The 15,235-nt window shown below is 50.9% G+C and overlaps 1 protein-coding gene across 5 annotated transcripts; it reads left to right on the top strand.

Moving 5' to 3' along the window:
- Positions 1-1,573: 1,573 nt before the first annotated feature.
- Positions 1,574-14,941, top strand: Pcif1 (phosphorylated CTD interacting factor 1). 5 transcript variants are annotated; one of them, XM_074074871.1, is made up of 18 exons: positions 1,574-2,234; positions 2,353-2,618; positions 5,420-5,483; positions 6,976-7,112; positions 7,203-7,327; positions 8,516-8,653; positions 8,847-8,977; positions 9,091-9,245; positions 10,075-10,222; positions 10,303-10,386; positions 10,626-10,725; positions 11,759-11,921; positions 12,609-12,781; positions 12,941-13,027; positions 13,112-13,296; positions 13,972-14,065; positions 14,158-14,333; positions 14,422-14,941. In XM_074074871.1, the coding sequence occupies exons 2-18, from the start codon at positions 2,522-2,524 to the stop codon at positions 14,648-14,650; spliced, it is 2,286 nt and encodes a 761-aa protein (XP_073930972.1). In that variant the 5' UTR covers positions 1,574-2,234; positions 2,353-2,521; the 3' UTR covers positions 14,651-14,941. The 5 variants fall into 5 exon arrangements, with proteins under 5 accessions (XP_073930972.1, XP_020023640.1, XP_020023642.1 ...); XM_020168051.2 differs by having other exon boundaries at positions 1,574-2,618; XM_020168053.2 differs by lacking the exon at positions 5,420-5,483 and adding an exon at positions 5,518-5,636 and having other exon boundaries at positions 1,574-2,618.
- Positions 14,942-15,235: the final 294 nt, after the last annotated feature.

A 15,235-nucleotide genomic window follows, 5' to 3' on the forward strand; every position in this document is an offset into this window, starting at 1 on the left:
CTACATGAAACAACACAGGTGAATCTTGCAAGCACAATGCTGGACAAAAGAAACCAAACTGAAAAAAAAAAAGAAAAACCAAAAAACACTGTGTGAGTTCATTTATTTATATAAAGCTTAAGGAACAGGCGAAGCATATTGTTTAGAGACAGATGTGGTACTATAAAAGGAGTGCCAATCATAAAAGTAGAACAGCAACTACCCTTTAAGGGCTTCTGCTTGAAGGGCTTCTGCTTGACTGTTAAAAGTTCCCTGGCCTGAGTGACGCTAACCAAGTACCCACTTTGTGAGAAATCACTATGCTTTACATTACGTTTTGTATACTTTTTTTTTTGGTACTGGGGTTTGAACTCATGGCCTTCACCTTGAGCCACTGAAGCCCTATTTTTGTAATGAGTATTTTCGAGTTAGGGTTTTTCATGAACTATTTGCCTGGGCAGGCTTCAAACTGTGATCCTCCTGATCTCTGCCTCTTGAGTAGCTTGTATTACAAGCATGAGCCACTGGTGCCTGGCTGTATATTTTTTTAAAGACAGGGTCCCACTATGTTGTCCAAGCTGGTCTTGAACTCCTGAGCTCAAGTGATCCCCTTCAGCCTTCCTACTAGCTGCAATTACACGAACAGTTATTATGCCCAGCTCACATTTTGCTATTTTTTGGGGGGGGTGTAAAACAAAAACCCCACATGATATTGAAGAAGGAATGTCCAGGGCTGGAGGTGACTTATCTGATTCTCTTTTCCATAAGAGGGAATCCAGTGAAATCTGTGTTTGGATATTGGGAACCCTGGGCTTAAAAATCCCAATTACTATGTGAACTTGAACAATTACTTCATCTCCCCCACTGTTCCCCCAGCCTCTGTTCAAGCGCAGATCTGACAAAGTTCCTACTCAGGAATAGATACTTGGGGTGTCTGGTGCTTTGGTTACCAATTAACAATGAACAAGAAAATACTTTTGACAACGTAACAGCAAAAAACAGTTAATCACTGCGGTTTTTACACTTTAGTGTAAATACGAACTAGCTTGGGGAGCTTCTAAGCCTGAGCACTCTGCAGTTGCAGAGTGACTTATTCTTAAGAAGGCAGTATTGGTGATTATGCTAGGACAACAGACATAAGCCAAGACTGTCCCAGGTGAAGCGTGCAGCTATGCTTACACAGAGGAGTTTAATTCTGGAGGGCTCAATCTATTTGGAGCAAATCTCACAAACCTGAGGCGATCATAGCTAACGTTAAGCGCTTTCAAACGGCAGGTATTGTGCTGAATACATTCCATTATGAGTCACCTCCGTTATTCTCACCTAACCTTTAAGAGGTGGGCGGGTTTATCATCTTCCATTGAGAAAACAGTTTAAGTGAGCTCTTTCAAGATCACATCTGGGGTGGAGGGGCAAGGATATGGAAACCAGACTGATGTGATCTTCTAGTTTACATTGTTTACTTCCGATTTTCTTGACTTCCTTCCACCCCACCCCCCCGAAGCGGGAGGCAGCCAGCGTCTAGGACACCAGTGAGGATGCGCAGCCGGAGCGTCTGCGGAGCCACGCTAACAGCAGGTGGCAAACTTGTCCTCTTCCCAGCTAAGACGGGTGGTCAGCTCACTTAGAGGCCAGAAGTGGGTGGAGCTACTATTCTGAGCCGTTGGATCCTGCCTAGGATTCAGGCAGGGAGCTTGACAGCTGTCGACTGCTTGCAAGGCTAAACTTCACAGCTGCTTTGAGGTCTGTGAGGACTTGCACAGGTGTTCTTGTGGAGCTGGTGATCCAGCCCAGGGCCTTGCTCATGCCAGGCGAGCACTCCGCTACAGAGCCACACCTCCAGCCTCAGTGAGGCTGGTGAACCGTAAACCAGTGGCTTTCAGCTTAACATTTGCCAACTATGCCTAAAGCCCTTTTTATTATATGCACTCTTCCAGCCCCTTGCGCGCGACTGGATTTCTTTTACTCAACAGCTCTTACAACTTGTGGAGGATCGCGATGGAATAATGTTTGATTTGCATGCCGCGTGGATGTGCATGGGGACAAGGCTCACATACATACAGGTACCCAACGCGATATGAGGCCCAGAGACGCCAAGACCTGGCCGGAAGCAGCAGAGCGGTGCGGAGGCTAGGACCCAGGTGCCCACCACGTCTTGAGCCTACGTCACCAGGACTCCGCCCCCGTATCGCGACCGACCCCGAGCCCCCAGAAAATGCCAAACCAGCACCGTCGTCCCTAGGTCGTCAAACCAGGTTCTCCAGCCCCTCCGGGTGTGTTCGCAGGGGAAACTGAGGCGGGGAGCGGGCTTGTGAATTTACTGCTCTCTTAGTCCCTACCCCAAGGACACCAAAGCTGTTTTCCCTTCCTCAGGGCCGCAAAGAATAGCAGGGAAGGACGGGAGAAAGGGGAAAAGGCTGAAAGCAGGATCTGAACCACCAGCCGACCCTGCCACACTCAAGATGGCGGCGCGGCCGCGGCGAGGTCCCTCAGAGGCGGTACCAGCGCATGCGCAGCGCGGAGTCCCGGCCCGGGACACAAGATGGCGGCAGCGGCACTGGGGAGGGCGAGGCGGAGGCGGCAAAACGGGCGGTCGAGCAGAACGTGTAGCCGCATCCCCTCGAGTCCGCTTCGGGCAGGTAAGAGCCCCAGGAAGCCATGGTCTCGCCGCGAGCCAAGGCAGGGTCCGGGAATCCGAAGCTAGGCGGCGGTGGACCCCGCCGGTGCTTTCCGCTTGGGGCTGCCGCTTGCCCCGTGTCTTTCGCCGCCGCCATCTTAGGCCCGCGGGTGGGCAGCCGGGCCGGTGGCTGAGGTGAGGGAAGTGGGCCTGGAGAGCGCGGGCGGAGCAGCCTCCAGGGTCCCTCCGCTACTGCCGCCGCCGCCGCCTTTGTGTCGGGCTCCGACTCTGAGTCGCCTCAGCCCGGGGGCGGGAGCGCGCGGCGGGGCGGGGGGCGGAGCTCAGGAGATGGGCCGGCGCGCGCGCGCGCGCCAGTCTGTCGGCCCCCGCAGGGGCTGGGGCAGGGGCAGGTGCACGCGCGCTGGAGTGCGCCCCCCCACGCCTGCGCATTTCGCAAGCCCTGTGACTCCGCCCTACTGGACCGGAGCGTTTTGATTGGTACGCTACTGGGAAGCTCCCGCCCCATCTTTCTCCAATCCTGGCATCAGATTTTTTCCTTCTGGTAGGTTCCTTTGGTTGCGCAGATGCAGTTGTTTGTGCTTAGGTTTTGCTGCTGTTAGTGCCTTGCGGTGCTCGTGGGGGTCGGGAAGCCGTAGGCAAAATAAAAAGGTCTTAACCAGAACAGATGTCTTGTAGTGGGTTGTAAAGTATTCTGGATGCTGTGCACAGGGGGGTCGAGTGGTTCTGAAGCTGGGAAGCTGCAGAAGGGCCTGGAACAACAACAACAAAAAAAGGTCTGGAAGTACGCCCAAGCCCAAAGTGGTACCTCATCCACAGACCTGCTGCACCCGAGTCTCAGAAATAATTTAAATTTGCGGCGCTGAGGATCAAACTCAGCGTCTCACGCATGCTGGGCAATCGCTCTACCACTGAGCTACACCCCAGACCCTAGTCAGTTTACATTGGTGAAGTTTTCAAATATGGTGTAGATTTTTTAAAAAAGTGAGCCATCTTTCTTTCTTCCCCTCTCAGGGTACTTTAAAGATTACAATTTCTTTTGTATCTCCCCTCCCCGTTTCTAGCTCCTTAAGATGTGAGGTAAGGTACAGGAATCTGAGGGGTTTTTTTTACAAGCCCCCAGATGGTTCTGATACACAGCTGGGTTTGGAAATGCTGCAGTGTCCCCATTTGGCCTCACATGAAAGCTTTTCTGCTGTGTGTCTTGTGCAAAGCGCATCTACCTGGTGCATCACCATCACAGGACATTTCTTGGGAAAACATTTTCAATAAAGGTGGATGAGATGTGCTGTATTATGCGTTTGCATGTTTTTATTTTTTTCAAAGAAGTGTGGCTTTCACTCTGCGTGGGTAGCTTGGGATGGGGCTCCAGATCCACAATTATATATGTTCACTTTTTTTTTTGGTCTAAGGGTACTTTGGTTGGCAAGGATGGCTAGGCAATTTGTGGGGGGCCCCGTGTGGAAAATGAACACATAGGCTTTTTATTTAAAAGTAAAAGCTAGTGGCTCAGCTTGTAATCCTAGCTACTCAGGAGGCAGAGATCAGAATCCCGATTACAGCCAGCTCCAGGCAAATAGTTCCTAAGTCCTTATCACAAGAAACCCAAAAACCGTTGGTGGAGTGGCTCAGGCAGTAAAAGCATCTGCTTAGCAAGCATGAGGCCCTGAGTTCAAACCACAGTGCAGCCAGAAAAAAACAAAAAAAGCTGGATCTGGTGGCAGTCATGGGGAGACTAGGCAGGAGAATCACTTAAACTTAATAGTTGGAAACCAGCCTGGGAAATACAGTGAGACATCATTCAAAAAAATTTTGACAGGTGGGCACCGGTGGCTCATGCATGTAATCCCAGCTACTCAGGAGGCAGAAATCAGGAGGATTTGGGTTTGAAGCCAACCCGGGCAAATAGTTCGGAAGAGCCTATCTTGAAAAAAAACCATCAAGGGGTGGGGAGAGGGGGAGAAATGAGCCAAACATTGTATGCACATATGAATAAAAAATAAAAAGAAAAAACCATCAAAAAGGGATGGTGGAATGACTCAAGGTATAAGCCTTGAGTTCAAGCCCTAGTACTGAAAAACAAAAACAACAACAACAAAAAAAACCCAAAAAAATTTGGCAAGAGCCAGGTGCTAATGGGTAGAGTACCTTGTCTGCAGTCTTGAAGCCCTGAGTTCAAACACCAGTCCCACCAAAAAAAAAAAAAATTGGCCTGGGTTTACAGCACAGTGCTAGAGGGCTTGCTTAGAATGCTCCATGCCCTGGCTGTGATCCCTAGCACTGCAAGGTAAAAATTCAAAAACTCAAGATGATGACATTAGAGATTAAACCAAGCATGTGGGCTGTGGGTCTTGGGATCTGTGCAACCATGAAGGTCAAAAGCCCATGAAGAGGCTGGAAGCTTGACTCACATGGTAGAGTGCCTGCCTACCAAGCTCCAGACCCTGAGTTCAGATGCCTGTTATTGCCAAAACAAAAAGCTGGGTGCTGGTGGCTCACATCTGTAATCTTAGCTACTCAGGAGGCAGAGACCTGGAGGCTCAAGGTTTGAGGTCAGCCCAAGCAAATAGTTTGCAAGACCCTATCTCAAAAATACCCAACTCGGGCTGGGAATGTAGCTCAGTGGTTGAGTGTTTGCTTAGCATGTATGAGGCCCTGGGTTTACTCCCTAGTACCAACAAAAAAAAAAAAAAAGGAAGGAAAAGAAAAGAAAAATGCCCACGAAAGCAAACCTATTGGTTGGAAAGTTTGAGAAGTACCATTTTCATCCCCTGAATCTCCAAGTCCTTCCTGTGTGTTTCTTAGGAGCTCCCAACTTGCTGTGTCCTTGCCCCACTTGCTGTTTTCTCTGCCTGGGAGCATTTCACAGGTCAGTGACTTTCTTTTCTTCTATTTGTGTCTAGCTGCCAATGCAAGGAGACCCCAGGACCCCTGTCCACTCCACTGCTGACCAGCCCACCTACCTGTGCTGAGCCTTTCCGCAGGCCTTCCCCTTTGCTTCTGTGGGATCCTGTGACGTGGGGTCAGTCCGGCTGGAGAAGAAAAACCCTCTCATGCTAGTGTTGCAGACCCCAGAGGGTGAGAAAGGGGGACCTCATTGAAACCCCTGGGCTCATCCCTAAGGAATAGTCGCAGCCTTTTTGTTATCAAGGCCCTCTTTTGGTGTATGTATGTTCTGTTGCCCCTGCTGTACTGTACCAATGAAGGAACCATTCACTTTTCCCTTTCCAAATTAACAAAGCTGTCTATAACTGAGTACAATAAAATCAACATCCCAGTGATTCCTATGATTTCATCACAGCCAATCAGGGCTCCTGATCAGCATAAGCTAATCAGGGTGGCCACAATGAGTTGGTAAAATTTCAGCATGCAAAGACAATTAATGTTTAAATCTGCCTTTGTGGTCTTATGTGGGGAAATTGATTTCTTGTGGGTGTTGTGACATATTGAAAACAACTTTAGCATCACCAGTTGGATCTCACTTGGCTCTCAAAGGGTCTGACAGCCCTGGGCTGGGAACCACTTTGGTCATTGAGGTTTAGGCTGGGGGTGCTTTGAGTGGGGAATTGGTGAAAACAAATCTGAAGGAGCTGGCTTCCTTGCTGGTACTTAGTAAAGTCATTTTTTACCTGGGAATTCTGAAGGACTGAGTTAGTCCTTCTTGGTTGCCCTGGTTTCTTTAGTATCAGACTGCTTCCTACCATGCAGCGTAGCTTGAAGCAGCCAGTTAGATACCACGCCTCTTCCCCAGCTGCACTTTGTTCTGAGATTCCACTGAATGGAAGCAGTAAAATGCTATCCCCACCTCTAAGGGGAATTACTGGTCCTTCTTGCTGGAGTAGCTTCTCAAGGGCAGACCCTGTTCTGTCTCCTTTGCCATTCTAGGTGCTTTGTAAATGTTTGCAGAATTAGTAGAGCTCCCATTGGGTCCAGGTAGCATATGGAGCTCTGGTGAGACATGCATTGGACCAGTTCCTGTTCCAAATAAGGAGACAACCCCAGTTGCTAATTCCAACCATTTGAGTGCCACTGTGGTGGTGGTCATGGCACTGAGTGGGCTCGGACCACTTAACCTAGGCAGGGAGCAGTCATGGAAGGCTTCCTGGAGTATGTGAGCCCAGGGGCAAGCCAGGCAGAGAATTGAGGAAAGGGTATTTTAGGGAGGGACAACAGCAGGAGGGCACCTATTTTATAGTTGAGAGAACCACGGCTTAGATCCCAGGGGTCATTCTGTGGTGCCAGCTGTCTCTCCAGGACAAAATTGAATTGGATTTCTCCATATCTATGGGTGGTCACTAGGGCCCTTGGTTGTAATTGGTGGGTGTGATGGAGCTGACACGCTTTGGTCCTCTGTGTGGCAGGTCCCGTGTGGGTGCTGAGATGGCCAATGAGAATCATGGTAGTCCTCGGGAAGAAGCGTCCCTGCTGAGTCACTCTCCAGGCACCTCCAGCCAGCCCTGTTCTCCAAAGCCAATGCGCCTGGTACAGGATCTACCAGGTATTGACGAGGAGTGGTGGTAGAGCAGTGGGGAAGGAAGGGGCATCTGAGAACAGCCTGACCTGGGCCATGTTCCACATTTGTCTGCAGAGGAGCTGGTGCACGCGGGCTGGGAAAAGTGCTGGAGCCGGAGGGAGAACCGTCCCTACTACTTCAACCGATTCACCAACCAGTCCCTGTGGGAAATGCCTGTACTGGGCCAACACGATGTGATTGTGAGTGCCAGCCTTAGTCAGAGCAGCCTTTGGCAAGTGGGTCTTCCTTTGGTGTACCCTGAGCAGCTATATGTTTAGCCCTGTGCTGCAGATAGATACAATGTCCAGCAAGACAGTCCTTGCTTTCTTGGAATCTACACTCACATGAGAGACTGACAAGTAAACAGATAAATCTAATAGTGTGGAATAGAAAACTGCTTCGTGTTGAGGGCCCTGTGCAAGTGAGATAGGCATGCTCCCTGCTGGGGCTAGGGTTCAAGTGATAGAGTCCCTGCCCGGCAAGCGCAAGGGCCTGAGTTCAAACCCCAGTATTGCCAAAAAGATACACATACGCCATGCCCTGTGGCGTGCTCAGTCTGCTCATGTGGTAGTAGGATCACACTTGTCGATTTGTATGAAGAATGGTATTGGAGTACATCAGGGACCCTGGCCTGAGGAAGGGGAAGAGACAGGAAAGGTTCTTGAGAATCAGCCTTTAACTGATTAACTAAGTGAGAGTGGTAAGAGGGGAAATGGAAGAACACTCTAGGAACTGGAGTGTCAGTTTGATGGGAATTCCAGGAACGAGCTGTCTGGTGGGAATATTGGCTTTTGGGTCTCTCGCAGCTGTAACAACTTTTACTGGCTATAGTCAAGCAAGTGACTTTCATTTTGCATTTGAAGACACTGAAATTCAGTGGGGGAAATGATTGGCTCAAGGCCTTACAGCTAACATAGGCAGAGCAGGATTTTTTCAGGGCCACACACACTCATGGTGTCACCAGAGGAGGTCCATTCACAGAGAACCTTGGTTTTTTGAAAATAAGCACTTCTTGAGTTTTCTTTTATTCCTGACTTTCATTCTTTTCTTAAGGAAAATAAATTAGCGTACTGAGTGTCGATCTTGTGCCATATGTCATGCTATGCAAGTCATACTCACTGATTCGTGTCATAATCTTCTCAGTGGTGAAGTAGGGCTTAATGTGGCCATTCTGAAGGTGAGGGAATTAGGAAGGGGGGGTAAGCTTACCTGAGCCTGCAGAGTTACAAGTGGCAGGTGGGAGCAGAGCCCAGTGTTCTCCCCCTGCATCCCAGCTCTCTGTGCTCTTTGAGGAGTAAGAGTAGGGTGGGTGGGCAAGAAGATTCTGAATTACTGGGGTGCCTAAGCTGCTGGCCCCAGTTGCAACTCTGCTGGTCTCCCTCCACCAGTCGGACCCTTTGGGGCTGAATGCGACCCCACTGCCCCAAGACTCAAGCTTGGTGGAAACCCCCCCGGCTGAGAACAAGTCCAGAAAGCGGCAGCTCTCGGAAGAGCAGCCAAGTGGCAATGGTGTGAAGAAGCCCAAGGTGAGTGTGTGGGGTCTCAGGACATGCCTGGTAAGTGGCCATCGCAGGCAGCCAGCCAGCCAGCAGGCCCTGTACAAGGGCTGGGCATCAGCAAGCTGGTCAGGAGGGAGGCCTGGGCTGCAGCTCACCAGGAAGCAGTGCTGAATTTGGGTTGCTGTCTCCTGAACTAATGCCTTTGATTTTTCTGTTCCAGATTGAAATCCCTGTGACACCCACAGGCCAGTCAGTGCCCAGCTCACCCAGTGTCCCAGGAACCCCCACACTGAAGATTTGGGGTGCATCCCCTGAAGATAAACAGCAGGCAGCCCTCCTCCGGCCCACTGAGTAAGTCCCTGTGGATTGGCTTGCAGGCGCCATTGGTGATGGCCTGCCAGCCTGGGACTCTGGGGTATGGTGGTGGAGGGCAGGGTATCTTAATTGCTCCTGTGTGTGCCAAGGGTGTACTGGGATCTGGATATCCAGACCAATGCTGTCATCAAGCACCGGGGGCCTTCGGAGGTCCTGCCCCCGCATCCTGAAGTGGAATTGCTCCGCTCCCAGCTGATCTTGAAGCTTCGGCAGCACTACCGGGAGCTGTGCCAGCAGCGGGAGGGTAATTGCCCCCAGGCCACAGCCCTCACGGTTTCCCTCCCGCTTTAGCAAGAGTTGGGACTACATCAGGTAGGCTTGGGGATGGCAGAGGGAGCTTGGTGCTTCAGAGCATGTGCTGCGGAGGGGAGCAGACCTGTTGGGAGTCCCCGCTCCATTGTCCGCTGGCTCTGTGATCCCAGGCACTTCGCTTAACTACTCTGTACTTTGGTTCTCTCATCTGTAAGATGAGGACAGTAACCGATCTTACAGAAAGGGTGGCTAGAGCTGTTTGCCAGGCACTGTCAACACTTTTCACGTGTCTGTAAAAGATCATAAAGACAAGAATATCTATAGTGCACAGGATTATTCCAAGTAGTAAGTGAAATGGATAAGCACTCAATAAGTTGCAGCTTTTAATTTTTTTTTTTTTTCCTACTGGAGATTGAACCTAGGGCCTGGCACAGGGTAGGCAAGTGCTCTACCATTTGAGCTACGCCTCTAACCCTTTAACTTTTATAAATAAGCCTTCTTGGCTTTGCTGAACTATAGACTCCTCCCTCCCTTATTAGCACTTGTTAACACTATGAAACTCAGTGATTCAAGCCAGACATGGTGGCACACATCTGCCTGAGGCAGGAGGATGGCAAGTAATGAGGCTAGTGTGGGATATATGAGACCCTGATAACTAAAAAAAAAAAACAAAAAAAAAAAAACGAGAACAACAACAGAGAAACCCCCTAGTGATTCTCAGAATATAGTTTGGAAGATGCAGCCTGGAAAATAACCATGGGGGTACTAGGAAGCCTCTCTTGTGTGCTGAAGCGTGGATCTCAGCAGCTCTCATCCTGCAGGAATTGAGCCTCCTCGGGAGTCTTTCAACCGCTGGATGCTTGAGCGAAAGGTGGTGGACAAAGGATCTGATCCCTTGTTGCCGAGCAATTGTGAACCAGTTGTGTCACCTTCCATGTTTCGTGAAATCATGAATGACATTCCCATCAGGTATAGCTCCACAGCTGGGCCATTTGGTATCTGTGCTCAGTTGTGTAAAAGGGCTCTAACTTTGCCCACTTTCTAATCAGGTTATCCCGAATCAAGTTCCGGGAGGAAGCCAAGCGCCTGCTCTTCAAATACGCAGAGGCTGCCAGGCGGCTCATCGAGTCCAGGTTTGGCTCTCTGCCCTCTGAAGCAGGTCCATGACCAAAGAGGAAGGTCTAAGGCCATCTGGACCATGCTCACACAGGGCTGCTCCTGCTCCCAAAGACAGAACAAGGGGTGGGATGTAAGCCTAGAGGCCAATGCCTAGATGACAGCCAAATGGAATGAGGGGAAGAGGGTGGAGCAGACACCGGAATAGCTGATCCATATGCACAGCTGAGCCCTTTCTCCTGCCCTTGACTTGCAGGAGTGCATCCCCAGACAGTAGGAAGGTGGTAAAGTGGAACGTGGAGGACACTTTCAGCTGGCTTCGAAAGGACCATTCAGCCTCCAAGGAGGACTACATGGTGAGTGGGCCCCATAAGGAGGCCAGTTGAAAGGTTCTGTGACTGCTTTCTCCAGGAAGCCTCCTGTGCCTGTTGGGCTGGTTAAGGCTCCCACAGCAGACCTTGCCTTTTACCAGTCCCTAGACTCCTGACTATGGAGATGTTTACCCAAGCTCCTGGCTTTCTCCCAAAGATCATTTTCATTAATATTCTTAATGTGGTCTTAATCTTGGCCACATACAAGTAGCTGCCTTTTCAATTTAATGAATGTTCATCATCTCCCCTGAGAAGATTTCAGAAACAGATTGGTAAACTGCCAAACTGCTTTTTCTTATGTGTGTGTTTGTCCATATTACAGTTAAGAGCCACCTTCAAATTTAATTCCCTTCTCCTGATATGTCCAGACAATTCTGTTGTCTGGTCAGAACCTATCACTTCTTAAACCACTCCACCAGCACTAGCAATGGGCTTTCTTTTCAGGACCATTTTTCACAAGAGGCAAGGTTTCGCACTTCACGATAGTAACTGTGTACTTGACACGTAGAGAGTGACAAAGGTAGGTGTACTCACTAGCCAGAGTGACTCATTTTCACTCTTCAGTTTCCACAGGAGTGATTCAGCAAAATCACAAATGCCTATAGTTGTCCTTGCAAGTAGCTAAAAGCTCAACTTTTAAATCTGCACCAAGTTCCCTGTGTTGTAGTCATCTCTCCCTGGTAAACTGCAGATGCTGTGAGCTGGGACCATGCCTGGCTCATCTGTTTCTCCATGAATTAGCAATGGGTTCACCCAGCAGACACTGCTGGCATTTACTGAGCACTCATGCCAGGGGCTTGGCAAATCCTGAAGGGGAACCACCACACTTAACATTCAGACTGCCCTCTTTAGTGTTTCATATTCCCTTGGTAGTTGAGGAGCAAGATTCAGAGAAGCAGGTAAGTAGCAGGGTGTTTCAAAACCAGGACTGCTGGAATCCGACAGCCCTGTAGTTGCCTTCTAGTCCTGCTGATGTCCTTTGGCCTCCAAAAATGTCCTGATCAGGAGTCTTCTCCAGGACCGTCTGGAGCACCTGCGGAGGCAGTGTGGCCCCCATGTCTCGGCTGCAGCCAAGGATTCTGTGGAAGGCATCTGCAGTAAAATCTACCACATCTCCCTGGAGTATGTCAAACGGATCCGAGAGAAGCACCTCACCATCCTCAAGGAAAACAACATTCCAGGTAGGGGCAAGGCGGCAGGAAGCCAGCTGAAGTGCCATCAGCTGTGCGTCCAGGTCCTGATTGAAGGAACAAGTGAGGCTGAGCCTCAAGGTTAGGGACTGGTTTGGAGAGCCCAGTGATTTTGGGGACAGGACCTGGTGTGTCCTTTGGCTAGAGAGTGTCAGCACTCTGGGAAAAGGAGAAGTGATGAGAAAGGAAGAGCCAGAAGTTGATAGAGAAAGATGGGCCAGTTAGTTATGTAGACCAGGGTTTACATCCATTCTCTGCAAGTCCCCCCACTTTCCCCAGATTGAGGTGTGATACTTGACCACAGGACTGTGAGTATTCATAGTATCATAGGGAACACAAACTGCTTACCTCCTAAAGATCACCAAGTAAGGTAGCCTAACTGTTAAGATGATGCAAAATTCATATGCCTGAGCCTACTTGTCTACCAGGCCCACAGCATGGCAAATGGGGTTTGCTTCAGTTCCAAGCATGTTGACACCAGTTTCTGCCCCTGCCAGTTGCCATGGATTTGTTTTGTTTCTAATGGCTTTCTGTTCCCTTCATTACTGAAACTGTCTAACTCACAGTTTACTAATCCACGGAAGAGACTTCTCTCACTTGGTACAAAGTACCTGGCACATAGTACGTGCCAAGGCTGTCTGGGACACTGTGGCCCCTCACTGCTTTCCCTGTCCACAGAGGAGGTGGAGGCCTCTGAAATGGAGCCCCGCCTGGTGTACTGCTACCCAGTGCGGCTAGCTGTATCTGCACCCCCCATGCCCAGTGTGGAGATGCACATGGAGAATAATGTGGTCTGCATCCGGTATAAGGGAGAGATGGTCAAGGTCAGCCGGAACTACTTCAGTAAGCTGGTAAGAGCCTGGGGGTAGAAGGGGCCTAGCTGATGGCACAAGTTGGGGCCTGAGATCTTTTTCTTTTTTTTTCTGAGATTTTTCTTGACCCAGAGTCCTTAGCAGGTGGTCAGGGATAAGGGTGTAGGACCACTGCTGAAACTACTTTCTGTTCCGCAGTGGCTCCTTTACCGCTATAGCTGCATCGATGACTCTGCCTTTGAGAGGTTCTTGCCCCGAGTCTGGTGTCTTCTCCGACGGTACCAGGTAAAGGCCTTGGGCAGCTAAGGGAGGGCTCCCCTGGAGGGAGCAGGGAGACTGAGTCTGACCCTGACTGTGGCCATTGTGCAGATGATGTTCGGCGTGGGCCTCTATGAGGGAACTGGCCTGCAAGGATCACTGCCTGTGCATGTGTTTGAGGTCCTCCACCGACTCTTTGGTGTCAGCTTTGAGTGTTTCGCCTCACCCCTCAACTGCTACTTCCGCCAATACTGTTCTGCCTTCCCTGACACAGATGGCTACTTTGGCTCCCGAGGGTGAGAGCCAGGAGCTGCTGGGCCCCTTCTACCCATGCCTAGGAAGCTGTATCTAGACTATAGGTCTCACCTCAGCCAGCTGCTTCCTAATGCTTCAGGGTTTGGTAGTCTTGGGGGTAGTGAAGACCACTTATCAGCTGTGTGACCTTGGGACATGATGCTTAACCTCAGGGAATCACAGCCTTCCTGGCCCTGTGGGATGGTATGTGACACCTAACTGGTCTGTGGGCTTCTCAGTGAATTAGCTCAGGTTTAGAATAGGACCACTTGGTCCCAGACACTGAGAAATGGTAAGGCAGACCTCAGAGATCTCAAAACTAGCTGGGGCGGGGATGGGCACAGATGAAAGGAAAGGAGGTAAGCTGTCTCTAGCAGGAAGAAGTGGCTAGGCTGTCAGAAGGGAGACCCAGTGCTCAGCTAGGGACGCCCTTGGTGTGGCTTGTGCTATGGTGGTTTTCAATTCCAAGTCCTCAGCTTGGTGGATATGGACACCACCCCCAAGCCTCTGTCCTTCACTCAATGGACATGATCATTCCTTGCCCAAGAACAAGTTAAGGCGAGTGTGGGCCTCTGGCATGACTGTGGTCATCTCTTCGATGTGGCTGCCTAGGGGTAGGGGCAGCCTGTTTCTTGCCGGGTCCTGTTGGGACTTAGAATATTCACCTCTGTCCCCAGGCCCTGCTTGGACTTTACCCCGCTGAGTGGTTCCTTTGAGGCCAACCCTCCATTCTGTGAGGAGCTCATGGATGCTATGGTCTCTCACTTTGAGGTGGGTGTGTTGCTTGGGGGTGTGGGAAGCATGGCAGATAGAACTGCCACCCCCCTGGAGGGCGGTTCCTAAGCCTGTGCTACCTCCCACAGAAACTGCTGGAGAGCTCACCAGAGCCCCTGTCCTTCATCGTGTTCATCCCAGAGTGGCGGGATCCCCCTACACCAGCGCTCACCCGCATGGAGCAGAGCCGCTTCAAACGTCACCAGCTGGTCCTGCCTGCCTTTGAGCACGAGTACCGCAGTGGCTCTCAGCACATCTGCAAGAAGTGGGTGCTAGGGAGGCAGTGAAAGGAGGAGGGTCGGGCTGGCCAGGCCAGGCTGAGCCCCACCCTGAGCAGTTTCCTTTACCCACAGGGAGGAAATGCACTACAAGGCCGTCCACAACACAGCCGTGCTCTTCCTACAGAATGACCCTGGCTTCACCAAGTGGGGGCCAACACCTGAGCGTCTGCAGGAGCTAACCACTGCCTACCGGCAGTCAGGCCGTAGCCATGGCTCCAGCTCTTCCTCATCGTCCTCAGAGACCAAGGACCGGGACTCAGGCAGAGAGCAGGGCCCTAGCCATGAGCCTCATCCCACTTAACACAACCTGCGGGGAGGAGGAGCCCCACGGGTGCTGTATGGATGGTGGGACTCAGGCCTCTGGGGGCTGAGTGGACTCCAGGACCCTCCGCTGGGGTGGCAGCAAGACTTGGGCTGCCAGTGACATAGGAATATTAATGGCTCTAGCAGGGCTCTCCCTCCCTGCTCCTACTCCCCACCTCTGATTCGTTCCATGTCCCCTGTAAATAGGCCCATGCCTTTCCAACCCCATACTGACCCTGTTGCTGCCTTGTTTCATTTGTAAAAGGAAATACAGAACCCCCACCAATAATGTGTGAGGGTCTTGAGGGCAGAGGAAGCTGCCTGGAGCTACTTCTGGGACCACTCCCAGGCTCTTATGAGCCCTGGGTCTCCACACCCCACCCCAAGATCTCCACACAGCTGGGTTCCTGGTGACCTCTGCCTGTTCTCAGTAGGTTGGAGGAATCTAGGGCCTGAATCATCTTGCAGCATAGCTGGGACTTCCGGATACCTCTGGGGAGATAAGGACCACAGCTGCGCCCTGTGCTTATGTGGAACCAGATTTGTTGGCCCTGGGGTCACCCCTGCAAGCAGTTTTACAGAC

The sequence above is a fragment of the Castor canadensis genome, chromosome 5 (assembly GCF_047511655.1).
Source record: "Castor canadensis chromosome 5, mCasCan1.hap1v2, whole genome shotgun sequence".
NCBI lineage: Eukaryota > Metazoa > Chordata > Mammalia > Rodentia > Castoridae > Castor > Castor canadensis.